The 15797-nt window shown below is 43.7% G+C and overlaps 1 protein-coding gene across 1 annotated transcript in view; it reads right to left on the minus strand.

Moving 5' to 3' along the window:
* limd1a (LIM domains containing 1a) overlaps positions 1-15797 on the minus strand; it is a 48237-nt gene that overhangs the window by 7689 nt on the left and 24751 nt on the right. The window contains 4 exon segments of the mRNA XM_080750384.1: positions 2186-2316; positions 3226-3288; positions 7601-7669; positions 7833-7900. Of these exon segments, the coding sequence (XP_080606510.1) occupies positions 2186-2316; positions 3226-3288; positions 7601-7669; positions 7833-7900 (331 nt within the window).

Consider the following 15797-nt stretch of genomic DNA (forward strand, 5'->3'; position numbering starts at 1 on the left):
AGCCAATCAGGAGAGACTACCGATTTATCAGCTTTAATTTTATAATCTTCCAGTTCCAAGTTTGCCTGTTCACTACTTTGTTTCATCACTTCCAATTTCACCGTTTTTCTTTACTACCGGTATATAAATGCAAAACTTCACTTATTTATCCTTTATGCTGTATGAGTTCTTTCTCCTGAATGGATAAAATTGTTATCCCAAAATGAAAATGAATTTTTCTGTTTACTAAAGAGCTGGAGAGACATAGAGACCCCTGTTACTGAATAAAGAAAACTGTGTATAGAAGCAATTGCTATCAGAATATAGAGCCATTTAATCACTTTCTGCACCTCAGCTCTTCTCGGGTCCATCAGGTTCCATTTGTACATTATAGCAATGGATTAATGTACTGTGTACAGTATATCGTCTCTGTCGGATGGAAACCTCATATGTCCAAAACTGTTACTTTTTGGGACTCAAATTCTAAAATAGCGAAGCTGTAGTATGATCAAGTGAGGCGTTAATTTAAGCATTAAAGTTAGAACATGGAGATAAGAGGTTTCTGCCCGACAACGACGATATACTGTACTTATCTGCACAGGTGACCATAATAGCACAACACTCGTGCTACAGTGTGTTTGTCCTCCTGGTTTCTTTCCACAGACCAGTGGAGAGTTAAAGTGGAGAGATAGAGTTAATGTGAAGAAAGTTAATGTGGAGAGTTAATGTGGAGAGAGTTAATGAGAAGAGAGGTAAAGTGGAGAGAGTTAATGTGGAGAGAGGTAAAGTGGAGAGCATCCAGGGAGTTTCTGCAGCTCACAGCGCGCTGATTGTTCTAGCAGAGCAGTCACGAGCTGTGCTGTGCTGCTTTTCCACTCGTCGGAGGCTCGGAGCCTCACACACTGCGTTGTTAGCCAGCAAGACCCTTGTGTCTGAGAGGTGCGACGGCCACACACAGACACGCAGGCACGCATGCATGCACCCACACGTCTGTATTACTAAACTTGTGGGGACAGCAGACATTTATTAGGACTTTGATTTTATGAATGCCATTTTTAAATGTTTCCGTGAGCCATTTGTAACCCCAACACTGAAAATGAAAGTTACGGTACAAGCTCACAATGTGTCGCAGCATGATACATTTATTATATTTTTGGTGCATGACTCAGGTGGGCAACCAAGTATAAATCAAGCACAGCCTGAGCCTAAAAACTAACCTCTAAATGCCTAATCCTTACCCTAACCCACATATTGTACAACTTTCCCTTCAACTTTAACGGGACAGCAAGTTCCCCCCACACACACTCCTTGAGAGCCTTCTCAAGTGTCTGCCGCACGTGGCAGAGCCCGGGGGGCAGAGGGAAACCCAGCTCACGTTTGCGGACCCCCTGAACCTGATCTGGTCGCAGTGTTGTGCAAAATATAAGAAAAAATAACATCCAATTTAAAATCGTCTTAAGGGAGGACTGTCCGGCCGGCCAGTGGGCGGACCTCTGTCAAAACGACTCAGCCACAAGCATATAAGGAGCTCCCAATCTACACCCAAATTCCAAATATGGAGTGCGTTATCTAACAGCAACGCGCTGTGAGCTTGTAGATCTTCTATATTTGAACAGCCAATTGGATTAAGGCTTAAAACCATTTGAGAACCACTGGCTTAGTAGAAAAAAAACATCTATTCCATTCGCTGTTTGTTCAGTAATGGGTTCAAACAAACTTTACTACTTTGACATCAACGTCTTTTGCTTTATTTGTAGGAGAAACGTGGCGTGAGAAAAGTGAAGTGGGGATGGCAGCTGGAGGTTAAGACCATGAACTGGTCTGAGCCACCAGGATTAGCTTGTATTCGCCCATAGGTTTCTGTAATGACCTTTCTACACTCCTCATCAGTCATCATATACTTAGGCATCATCAACACCCAAGTAAGCCGACAGCATAGTCAAGTACTGTATGTGCAATAAGTTGAACATTTAGTGTCTGACCAATCACACACACAACGTTCGCATTGGTGCCTCTGCGGAGGTGTTCAGCTAGCTTTAGAAATTCTCAGGAGGTGTAAATGCTGCCAAAACAAACTTCGGCAAGGCACTGTGTTTGTTTGCTTTCTCCCTCACAATTATGTAATTTTGTACTTATTGACTGACTTTGTTTGTAGAATACTGCCAGCAGTCTTTGATGCAGTAGATCTTGTTTTAACCTTGAGTACCTGTGATAGTCTTTGATGCAGTAGATCTTATTCTCGGTGTCCACAGTGAATGGCACACCATCCAGGCTCTCATTGCAGATGACACAGCGGAAACAGCCTGGGTGGTACGACTTCCCAAGGGCTTGTAGGATCTGCGAACACGCATACAAGAATATTAGGTCAGCTAAACACTGTGAATAGACTTCATTCTGTCTTTTTTAGTCAAGATCAAGACGAAAGAACCATTGTTTCTTTATGATTTTCTTATTGTTTTTGTCTTTTCAACACAACTTATTGAAGAAGCCATTGAAAGCCATTGTACAAAAGTACACCATCTTTCCTGTTGGCTGTACATGAAGCATGCTGGGTGTGTATGAAGAACACATGTACACTCGTGTTCCTGCGCTGGTACACTTCCACTCATTACTTTGTCATCATGATGAGATGTCCTGCGTTATGTCTCACTCTTTGCCCTGATGTTACCCACCAGCTTGTATGTGTGCGTTGGTGTGTGTGTGTATATTCCACGGAGAACTAACATAGATCTTTCCTAGAACTGTCCAACAGACAGACTTCTAACTCTGCATGCGTCACAGAGGACTGGAAGGAGTATGGCCTCTGCACCCCTTCAGCTATGGCCACCCCTTAACCACTTAATGTTCAGTAATATCACAATTTTCAAAAATGTAAAAAGAACCCCCCCCCCCCCCCCCTTATGACAAGCCCAGACTAGAGATGGTAGTGCTTAAAAAGGAAAAAGTGAATGCATATGTGCAGATGCATACGCACAGATGCATTCAAGCGCACACACACACACACAGTCACCACTTCCTCCTGAGTCGTTATCCAGATGTGCCCACAGGAAACTTATTACGGGTGGAGTTGCTGAATGTCTGAGGAAGGCATCGCATCACACACACACACACACACACACACACACACACACACACACACACACACACACACACACACACACACACACACACACACACACACACACACACACACACACACACACACACACACACACACACACACACACACACACACACGGCACTTACCATGTCCATGATCAGATGGCCACATGCGTTGCACTTGTCCGCAGACTGCTGGAAGCCAGAGTACTGAAACACAAGGAGAGGACAACAATGTCACAACCATGACACAATGACAATCTGGCAATGACGTCAAAGAGGAACTGAAAGCATAAGGGGTAAAATCCTGTGTTAATTACACTCCAAGTGGAACCAAATGGGTCCCTTTGAACACTCTTGGGGTTACCATTTAATTTAACGCTCACTAATTTGTGAGTTACAGATTAAATTTCACTGAGGGTTTTTACTGTGTATACGTTCACAATCCTCTGTGTTAATTAACTCCAAATTGGACAAATGGAATTATTACTAGTAAGAAGCCCCAAGGAGTTGCGCTGTGACCTCATGAGACTGACACAATATGTCCATATAGGGGCATTCCCAGATATGGGCTTATTGATGACACCAGGGATCTCGATATATGGGCATAAGAGGGACAAGGACTGCCATACTGTATATGGAGCGTGGCATGAGGCCGTGACTGACTGACTGACTGACTGACTGACTGACAGACATGAGGCGGAGGTTCTGATACTAACTGCTCCCTACGGTCGCAATTAATTTAACACTCACTAATCTGTACACTCATTAAATAAACACGGAGGATTTTACTGTGTAACTGGATCTTTACAGGGTCTTTACTAGATCTTTACAGGGTGACGGACTCAATCAATCTCATGTTTATATTGTTATTAAGCTTCTGTTTGTTGTACTGATAAAATCACATAAATAATCCAAAGGCTCTACGATGTATCTAGGGCAGTAACAAAAATAAGCAACGAAATATGCTCTTAATGAATCACAGATGTAAAGGATTTGTGTGTATTCTGTGTATTGCTCATTGGTCTCTGTACCGAGTCATCTTGGGAGCTTTCTGGGGTCTTAAGACGGAACCAAACCAAGTCGTGGCATTTGTTTCATAACTAGAGTATTTACATGGGTGGAGTTAGCAACAGTCTGTGAATTAATGCAGAAAAGGCCCTGGGTGGCGTCTACACAAGAATGCCAAGAATGGCATTTGATGTCACATGGGGGAGGACCACATCAGAAACGCGGATCACTGCGTGGGCCCTCCACGGGTCACAGACAAGGTCAGGGAGAGAAGGATGAGGCTGGCTGGGCACTGTGTCAGGCACCCGGGAACCAGTGGCGAGCAAAGTGACAACTGTGGGAGCCACCCCAAGGCACAGCTAGGAAGGGAAGGGGGGATTTGATTTACCTTACATGGTTTTTGACCTGATGTGAATCTTCCTATGTGTGATCCGTCGAACTGGTTGAGTGAACTGCATCCTTAACAAACCTCCTTCACCTCATTCATGAACATCTGTATCTTATCTGAATATGATTATTCACCCCGTTACTATTCTGTTTTCTCTTCTCTCTCCTGCTAGTACTCTTGTTCTACTCCTTTACCGCAAACTACGAAATGATGGAGCACGCAGAGAAAAAACAAATCTCCCCCACTTCTTTACAAGCGTATTCCTATGATGTGACAACATAAAGCAGATAGTGATTCTGTGGCCAATGCAGTGGGACAGTGGAGATGCAGATGCAGAGTTCAGGACCCTGGTGCTGGACAGGAAGGAGTGGAGAGCAGTGACCACCGTTTCCCAAACATTGGATTGGGACCCATTTGTGGGTCACAGGCCAATTGTTATAGGTCAGGACTCGAGTAAAAAGAAAATGTTTTCCCCAACATTAAAAAAAATATCGGCGTGAAGCGACACATTGTGTAGATCTGCTATTTTCACTAGCTTGGGTCCCGGGCTAATGTCTAATCTCTCTTTTGGGTCTCGACCTGAAAAGTTCTTGCTGCAGATCCCCTGGAAGGACCCCACTTTGAGAACAACTGCCTTAGTAGACAACAAACATCTATTCTATTCGCTGTTTGTTCAGTAATGGACTCAAACTTTATTACTTTGACATCAACGTCTTTTGCTTTATTTGTAGGAGAAATGTGGCGTGAGAACAGTGAAGTGGGGATGGCTGCTGGAGGTTGAACTTGGGGTCCTTGCCATGAAATACTTTGAGAACCACTGTGCTAGCTTATTGCACATGCATCAAAGTCAAAGTGCCTTTTGGGGGGAATTGACAACGTAAACACAATCTGAACTGTCTTCAAGTGGCGACCCTCACATTTCTGGCACTGCAGTTAGGTCAGAATCATGAATACTAAGAATTATTTGCAAATACTTTTTTGACCCGGGTCTGCTCTGAACAGAAAACATTCTTTACACCATCATCACGCAAACTTTAATTAGTGTGTGATTATAAGTGTCTTATTAACAGAGGAGACTTGTCTAAAACGACTGGTAGAGGAGACAGATTAATTAACAACAGAGAGAGAAAGGGAGAGAGAGAGAGAGAGAGAGAGAGAGAGAGAGAGAGAGAGAGGCGAAAGCTGATTTGATTGTGCAATTAGCACGATAAAGTGATTGAATACATCCATTTAATTACTCATCAAAATGCACTAGAGTGCACCAACATGTAAATGTAGCCTTGTGTTGCAGAAAGGCTGATTACAATAATAATGTCATAACTACATAGCAACTCAATGACTATTCTATGATACACACAGGCAGCAAACTGTGTTTTAAGTAGAGCATACATTATGTCCCTTGTCCCACTAAGCCGTTTTAAATCAGACATATCAACCTTGGTCAATCTAAATTGTACTTGTTTTACTTGAGATTGAAATGCGATGGAACTAGTTTGATAATTTTGTTTGTAATGTCGATGGAATTATCTGATAATGTTTTGTATAGCTGTTTTGTAAATTTGTTGTACTCTCGCACTGCTGAAAAAGAGGGTACCAGCCCTCAGTGTGTTACCGAGAATTAAATAAAGGTTGAAATGAAATGGGAAAAAAAATCATGTACGATTCTGCCATTATCTAATGCATAGGTCTTCAACAGGGGGTCCCAACCACTTGAATCCTAGCATTGAGTTGAGTCACCACGAGATTTGTTGTGAGCTTGTAGATCTGCTATTTTTTGTGTGTGCTGTGAACGCTGGAGGGGAATAAAGCAGATGGGGACCCCCGCCCCCCCGCACATAAACCATCGCTAAGTAGCATCTCTAGTTACCGACCTTCTCCCCGATCCCACCCAGGGGAGGAAAGCGATATGGAATGTCTGCAGGAGATGCTCGAACCCGAGCCACCGGGTCAAGCTCTCCTGTTTAAAGTTTATGTTTAGGGGTCAAACTCGCCTGTTTAAGTTTGATGTGTAGAGGTCACGCCGGCCACATAATCGTAACGGGCCGAGGGGAAAAGACCTGCCACACACTTTGGAGTTGGAAATAATGTGCTCAGAATATGAGGACCACCTGCCTGGTACCATGAAATGCACTTTCCTTGGAGGCTGTGGGGCCTCTAGTGTTCCTTTTCACCCTGCAGTGAATCCTTGTGAATCATCAAGATGAGAAGGCAGTTAAAGATGGATTTAAGTTAGTAAAGTTAAGTTTGTGGAAAATGCAGTGACTCTCACACAGTAAAATCTAATTTATCCATTTGTAAGTCAGTGATGCAAATTAACTGAGTGTTAAACACTAGTAAGACGCTTCAGGGCGACATGCGGTCGCACCAATTCTTGACCATCTGGCCAGTGATATATGTATATCGGACCATTTACCCATATATGGAGATCCCTGCATGATAGTCAACAAATCCATAGAACCATAGACTGTAAAAATGTGTACTGACTGACGGACTGACTGACGGACAAGCTGCGTCATTTCTCATGGTATACTGTGACCTTCTGTCGTAATAAAAGAGAATCGAGTCTGCACAATGGTGATGCTGAGAAAGCTCTGCTGTATTTTATTGCATCGTCAACGTTTCAATCAATTCAGATCTTCATCAGGACATAATATACATGCAGATCTGAATTGATCAAAACGTTGACAACGCAATAAAATACAGTGGTGCTTTTTCAGCAGTGTGCAGACTCTATTCTCTTTTATGATACTTTTGCTTGTCTTGCACCTGGACCACGAATTGTGCGTGCACTACCTTCCTCAAGTGTTCATTTAACACCCTCAGAGTTAAATTAACACTTGAGGATTTTAGTGTGCAGAATTTAAAGTGCACATAGGATTTTATGTGGTCAAATCAAATGTAAATTTAAAGGTGTTGTGGTATTTCGTTGTTAAAAGAAACTAAAGTTTGTTGAAAAGCCTAAAGCTCTGTATTACGATAGTAATATAGTATTAGTATAGACAGTAAAAAATGCTAATTCAGAGTTTTGTTTGTTCAGTAACAGAGAGAGCCCCATAAATATCATTCATCAGCTTGTGTTCCACTTCCAATTTTGTCTGCTCATTCATTTCTTTCATTACTTACAATTTCACTTGTTTCTCCTGTGTCCTGTATGAGTTCTCTCTCCTGATTGGATGAACTTGGTATCCTGACCTGAAAATGTATTTTCTGTTTACTAAACAGCTGGAGAGACAGGGTGACCCCCGTTACTGAACAAACAGACCATATCAATAATGCCTATTTAACAAAATAAAAGTCACATTCAGCACCTTTAAATAATCTCATCAACAAACACCTCCGTCAGACCGTCACTCACCAGAAAGTCTTCTTCACAGAACACCTTTCCTCCAACATAGTAGAACGCCTTCCCCCTTAACCGTCGACCTAAAAAACAATTGAACAAAAAGGAATAGACAGAGACACAGGGCATTTTAGAGACGTTTCACTCCAGACACAGTAAACAGTCCCAGCTGCACCACAGAGCTTCTCCCAGAATTTTTCTCCCAGAAACTGTTTTGTCATTATTGCATTACGATAAGGAGCCTCCATTCAGGCAGATTGCAAAAGGTAACATACGCTGATGTGTTTGGAGGGGAGGGGGAGAAAGCTTTGTGGAAAATCTTACGTTCTCAAACCTCCCTCCAGACAGTCAGTGAAAATAATAACTCAAGAACCTTGATGGAAGAAGTACTCAGGGTTTTTACTTAGCTAAAAGTATATATAGTATATACCACTAAAAATGGATTAACTCTGATAAAGTAGAAGTAAATACAGTACTTGAGTAAATATACTTGAACAATTATCACCCGTCTGGAGGTATAGCGGACCGACGTGTACGCTAATTTCCCAGACGCCCAAATCCAAATAAACAGCCTTTTTTATGGCACGTCTGGTGTCCTCCTGATGTAATGTGATTGGAACAACACAGCCTGGTTTGTGTTTGTGTGTGTGTGTGTGCGTGTGCGTGTGCGTGTGCGTGTGCGCGTGTGTGTGCGCGTGTGTGGTGACAGCGGCGACGACACAGCGTGAACATCTGGAGCAGGGTGTAGCACCCGTCCAGGCCACCGGCACACCAGGAGAAAATGTGTGCCATTGAATTCAATTAGCAAACAGACAGGCAGACAGATGTAAGTGATTAAACAGTTTGCCCTGATGATGGCTGACGTGGCAGAGGAACCCACCAGTCCATCAGCTTTGTTCTCCTCCAGCATTCACCACACACACGCACATTTGTATTACAATCTTTTAACCATAACCATAAAGCCTTAATCATAAAGAGTTAAAGTACAGGGGGCGCCCGCTGGCCTACTGGTCCAGGCGCATACCACATAGGCATTGATGCCTGACGGCGTCACCGGTTCGATTCCCCGATCCGGATGACCTTTGCCGCGCGTCACTCCCAGTCTCTCCCCCCATTTCCTGTCAGTCCTATCCAGTAAAGGCATAAAAGGCTAAAAGCCCAAAAACAAATCTTAAAGTACAGCCTACTTCATGAGCCCTGGTGTCCTGTATCAAATATAGTCACTATACAATGCATCGTGAGCGTGTCGGCACACAACAAGTCAGGCAAAACTTAAATTCTACCATATAGTGCATGCTCTACATTTTGCCCTCACAAGTATTGTAATAAAAGTACATGCACGCACACACACACACACACACAGGGAGCACTTCCTGTCTGTCTGTAAGCTAGAATGGTGGCTCTATGGTCTGGATGTGGGGGCTCCTGTTCCAAATACACACACGCACGCACACACGCACACACACACCTCGCTACGTCTGCCCAGGTCCCACAGGAAGAGGGAACATTCCACACATTTTCTTCAGAGTGGGGAGGCGTGGGTTGGGGTAAAAGAAGAGGGGTGAATAAGAGCGTTCTTCGTTCTCTCCCTCTGCGGCCACACACACACACCAGGCCAATGAAATGGCATCAGTCCTTTTTGTCAGGCGAGAGAATAATTGGTAGAAACTTAACACTAATATAAAACCTCACAGACACACAAACCTGCTGCTACATGATGACAAATCACACACACACACACACACACACACACACACACACACACACACACACACACACACACACACACACACACACACACACACACACACACACACACACACACACACACACACACACACACACACACACACACACACACACACACACACACACACACACACACACACACACACACACACACACACACACACACACACACACGTTCAAAAGGCCTGTAGTCATAATTCAAAATGCTAAAAGTGCAGGTGGCATCAAAATATTCCACTTAAACCCGCAAACATAATTAAAACTGACCTGAGTTACAACTAGATACTTGGACCCCTTTTTTCCCATCTATACCAAATCTCTTCACCAAAAATAGCCGATCTACAAGCTTGCACCACATTGTGAACTTGTAGATTTGCAGTTTTTTGTGATGTTGGCTTTTTGAACAGCCAACGTATAAATGGATAAATTGGTTATAATGATTGTCACGCTGTATTAAAGGACGACTTCACCCATTTTCAACGCATCTAATAATTGGTCCTCACCAGGCCTGGAATCTCATCATTTTAGGGCCAAGACCACTTGGCCTTTGGGGTTGTACATGTATTGAGGGCACAAAGGCCAAATGCCAGGGCAAGAAGGCCATCAAATAAAATAAGATTTTAGTCCATTGAAATAATTAATTGAATTTAAGGGTTACATTTGATATGTACAATATCTGCTGTGAAATAAATAAATGGGTATTTACAAATCTGATGCTCAGCCCTGCACAAATCAAAGATACTGGATTGGTTTAAAAATGAGGACTCAACAAGACACTGGCGTCTACATATTGACAAGACAGACAGAGGAGAAAGTAGTACAGTCAGCTGGGCTGGGGCATTAAGGCCACTGTGGCCTCAGGGCATGACATTGGTTTGAGGGGCACAAGGCCAAACTGAGGGGTAACGACAGCCATGGCCTTCATGGCCTCCTTGAAATTCCTGCCATGGTCCTCACTAATGATACAAATCTGTATCTGTGTTTCAGTCTGTGTTTCATAGAAGGGCTGTGGACACTTCAGAATAGTTAAGCAGATTTCATTTGAAATTCATTCCATGATTATAGCACGACAACTTTTCAGGAATAGAAAGGCTGCAGTTTCAATTAGCTTGGATTCCCCATCGATTATGTCACTGGTAGGCGGGTTTCTGAACCGTCTACAGCCCTCCTCTGAGACACAGACAGGGTATACAAAAATGGTAGACAAAATCCTAGCCTACTATATTATAATGAGAATTAGTCATTTTGGGAATGGCATCACTAGTAAGACGCCTTAGGGCGACAAGGGACCTCAAGGTCGCGCCACAGTGATGTGGACATCAGGGCTGTGGACATCAGGGATGTCCATATATGGGCATGAAAGGGATTTGTTCCCCCTGGCATCACATGGATCTCTCTAGCAGGGAATCATTAATATTGATGACATCAGGGAACTCCATAAATGAGTGGTTCCCCTGACATCACAGTGACATCAGAGCAGGATGACATCATGATGACACATTTTTACGGTTTATGGGTTTGCCCATAGACCGTGTGCACGCGGACAAGCTGTGACATTTCTCATGGTAAACTGCAACCTTCGGTCACAATTAAAGGCAAAAGCATTTCCAAAGAGGAAGGTGTAAAAGTTCACAGGGGAGTACTCTTCACCGTCATTCAGCAAAAGCTTAAGAGAAGACATTCATTTATGAGGGAAAATAAAATAAAAGACAAACCGATTAAATACGGAGATACAAGGTTTCTTCCCAACGATAGTATTAAGACAATGAAGCAGTTCCATCTGGGTTCTATCTGGAGCACAGATGAAAGAGCAGAAACGGTTATTATAGTACACGCTGTTCCTCCACCACGGTTCTTTGAACCCTTCAGGCTAATGAAGGCAAAACAACCAGTCCACAACACACAGTCCTCTGACTCCTAGACGCTGACTCGTGATTCTCGTGAGTCTCTGAGAATCAGCATCATCTGAAATTCTTTCTACCACTCTGCCCCGTTATTACATTATCTTCCCTTCCACTAAAATAATGTGAACGCAGTTTCACGGCCCCGCTGCACGCCCAGCCTCTCGCGATCTCCTGATCGAGCCACGGTTCTACATTGTAAAACCGAGTGTTACTTTAACTCTAAAGACCAAGTAAAGAACACACACATACACAATAAAATCCTCAGTGTTAAGTAACTCAGAGAGTGTACAATATCAGTTTAAACACACTTCTGGGGTCATATTAACAACTATAGATTCCAGCTTTTGTCTGCACCCAACCATGCAAGTTGCATGATTCAAAATGTTGATATTTGATATACTTTTTTTTTTTTATCAGACATGCCCCCCTCCTACGTAAGCCCAATGAGCTTCATTTTACTTGAACTCCATTTTAACTATGTTACACTTGAAAAACACAAACCTGGTTCTGGTGACTGATATTGCCTTCTAATACATGAGGGGGCCGTGTTTGAGGCACCCTCATGTATTGAAAGGTCCGGTTCAACTACCAAATTACGTCACTCGGAACTTCTGAAAAGCATTACGCTAGGGATGCAAAATATCGATTAATTAATTAATTGATAGTTGATAACCTTATCGATCGATTAACGATTAATTGATAAGCGACGTTTTTAGGACCAAATGGAAAATTCCTATCCAAAACCGATAATGAGTGCAGAAACATATGTACCGGTAATTGCCTTGATGTATACTGTATAACATTAACAAGTGTCAACAAGCTTCAGCTGGACACAGACACACACACACACACACACACACACACAAACACACACACACACACACCCCTTTGCAGTGCTCAATTGGAGTCTGTCTCATTTCTCTCCAAAGCCCTTGAATATGATGGAATATGATTAAAGATTACTGTGATTTTGTTAAGATCACACACACTCAGACGAAAAGTTTGGTTTCGGAGAGAGTATGGACTGGCCTTTAGAAGGACAAAGGTGTCTCCTACTCATTTCATCTCATTTAAATATTGAATCAAGCAACATAACATGTGGGCTGCTCACACAAAAGGCTGAGTAGACGTGAAGCATGAATGCAGGCGTGTTTTAAAGTGATTTAGTCCTTAAATTAACGGTCAGGGTTTTGTGGTTTGGGGTTAATTACTGACAGACATTCAGCCAGGGGACTGCGTCCCTGAGGACAGTGTGGAGTGGATGACTTGAGGATGGAGGGAGATACAGGCTCTTCCTCTTCTTCACATTCCTGTAGTTTTCCCCCTTTGGAAGTCACAAAGGGAGAAGGATTTAGATAAGACTTTTAATTAAAGACAGAAGTCAAGGCTGACAGTTTGGAGACCCCTGAAAGAACGTGGTGTGTGTGTTGGGGGGGAGGGATGAGGGCAATTTATTCTCTTTCATGAAAATGTTAAATACCAGTGGGATGAGACCAAACGCAGGGGGATTTTACACGTCCAAACAATCGCGCGGAATCCCGCGAGTTATCCCAAGTGACTTGCACTCCGCAGCAACCCCCGAGACGGAGTGATCTATATCTCAGGCAATTTGTTTTACACAAAGCAGTATTGCAGACTGTTTGCTTTGGGATTTAATCATCCCAGATCAGATCCCCGTCCAACTTGGAACACTATATGAAATTTGTCGAAAGAAGCAGAGTAATCTTCTGGGGTAATCTGATCGCGGGCGATTGAATTATCAGAGTAAACCGCAACTGGGAGGTTTCGGTCAAGGCCCTCGCAAAATTATGCAACTGTTGGGATCATTCGGGAATCGGGACCAGTGACATCCTTGTTTGTTTTCTCTAACGCAGGGGTTCTCAACCAGTGGTCCGCCAACCCCTAGGGCCGTTTGCCAGTACTGCAGGGGGTTCAGCGAAATTGAGAGGAAAATAGGATTTAGTTTATAACTGTACAAAAATGTGGTTATATTTCTTTTTTAAATTGTACATCTACATTTCTAACTATTCACTACATTTGTAGCATACATTTTTTAAACTGCAATTATTAAAACATGTATTCCCATTGAGCAAACATTTGAATCAGTAAGCGGTACTAAAGCTGTGCGATTGGCTGGGATGAAGGGGCCTCACTGTTGCAAAGGTACAGTATATGTGAAAGACTGTCTCTGTACTCTTAGACGGGCACTCTCACGTGCGCTCTCGCGGCAAACTCCCCCCCAGTCACACCTTTGCCAAACATTCAGCACTGTGCAGTTTTATGCACACCCATCAAGTCCAGCATTAACTGCTTAAACCCTATAGCAGTGGTTCTAATTTATTTTGGCTCGGGGCACGCCTAAATGACTCACTTTACATTCATGTAAATCTTTCCCCCTGCCTGAGATACAATATGTCACAAAGAAAACTTGAGAGAATATCAGTTTCCTGGATTTGGACAGGGATCGGGGGGTCTATACACAGGGTCTCCTTTTTACCCCCTCCGTTGTGAACTTGTAGTTCTGACATTTCTGACAAACGTTAATAACCTTTTCACAGAATGTACAGAATAGGGATGCCAGAGTGCATGTTTTTAAGGAGCTAGAAGACAATAGTGGTGTTTCCATAAAGCCACTTTTTGCGCATTAACGTCTTTTTCGCAAAATGTTTTTATGGAAACATTTAAAAATGCGAATAAACTTTCATTATCTGCAAAAAAAGTTATCCGCTTGGAGGAGGAGGATTTTGAGCCTTTATCGAATAAACTAAATGCGCATAAGTGGATGGAAACAGGTCAGACAATAAATGCGAATAGATTATGACGTTCTAGGTCCATTTCCCCTGCCGCTTTACGTCCATGGTATAGCGTTAGCCCACAAAACAAACCGGTTGTTTGTTACACACGGAGTGACACGGACCGTGAGTAAATTCCTCCCGTTTTCACCTCCCGGAGTCAAGCCATCGGTGGCGAACCCTTCCTCATCACACGGTGTTGCGTGCCTGAAGTGCCCAATCTACAAGCTCACAGCAGCTCGCATCCACGTCTCCACGCCGCGTTGTGAGCTTGCAGATCGGCCACCTGACCTTCCAGAGGACGCTGAAACTTGCAGGATGAGCAGATTGAGCACTGTGCAGCGACGCGACCGCGGTTTTCCCGGTGAACCGGTAGCTTTATGTATTGAGAGGAACTCTTGCCAATTTCGTAAGAGACTCGTCGCCAATTGTAATATATTTAAAAGTTATTTGGGGCCATGATGATGACCGATAACCCCTTCTTCCCACTACTAGACAGCGACCGAGTCACAGCAGTCAGACGTGCAGACGGTGCAGTGCTCAGGTTCGGTCCCGAAAAAATCAGTCCGATCAACTCTTGCGACCGTCGCTAATTCGAATGACACCCGCAAATGCTAAATTCGCTTTGTCTTAATGCGTATTTCTGATAATTCGCTTCCCTAATTCGAATAAGTTTATGGAAACATGGCTAATGAGAAGACAGAGAAAGTTTATAGTTTTATAAAATGGCAACTAAACACTTCAGTGTATCTCCTACAGCTTCAAAACGAATGTGTTTGTGTTTCTTTCAATGCGTGAGCATCACGGCCATACACACAAAAAACAGGGTCACATATGGAAAGCAACGATCGTTTCTTACAGCGTTTTGTTTCCCAGGCGTATAAGTGTTCAAAGTTACGTATCTTCATCCCTTCTCAATCCCACTCTCCCCCGTGAAGCCCCTCTGGGGCCGATGGTCCTACGGGGGGCTTTGCCTCTCTTCTCCAACCTATAGCTTTCTGTCTCCTTCTACGGGCCTTGTACCCGCTCCAGTTGATTGTTTTGGTAGATTAGCTCATAAACCAGCCTCCCCCACCCCCTCTTACAAACAGGTCTTAATCAGTGTGAGGCTTCCGCAGGGCTGAGAGGGTTTAGGGTGGGTTATTCTCAGTCTAGTAACTGTCCACGGGCAGTCAATGATAAGCCGGAGGAGAAAGCCCCCCTGCCGAGACCCCTTTACACACACACACGGAATGTCTCCTCTACTCATTTTCATCGTTCCTCAGTGGCACCTTGGGAGGAGGGTGGTAGGGTGGTAGGGTGTAGCTGGAGGTGGGGGTGATAGGAGATGGAGTCTATAGGGGAGGTGCGGTGGGGGGGGGCTCACGGACATAAAGTCTTTGTTATGGAACTCAACAAGCGTGAAGGTCAGTGAAGATTTGAGGAGGGGAGATTCCTTGCAAGACAGTGGCCTGTGTGTGTGTGTGTGTGTGTGTGTGTGTGTGTGTGTGTGTGTGTGTGTGTCTCTTGGGGCCCACAGCTGACATAACAGACAC

This window comes from Nannobrachium achirus (assembly GCF_963921795.1).
Source record: "Nannobrachium achirus genome assembly, chromosome: 2".
NCBI lineage: Eukaryota > Metazoa > Chordata > Actinopteri > Myctophiformes > Myctophidae > Nannobrachium > Nannobrachium achirus.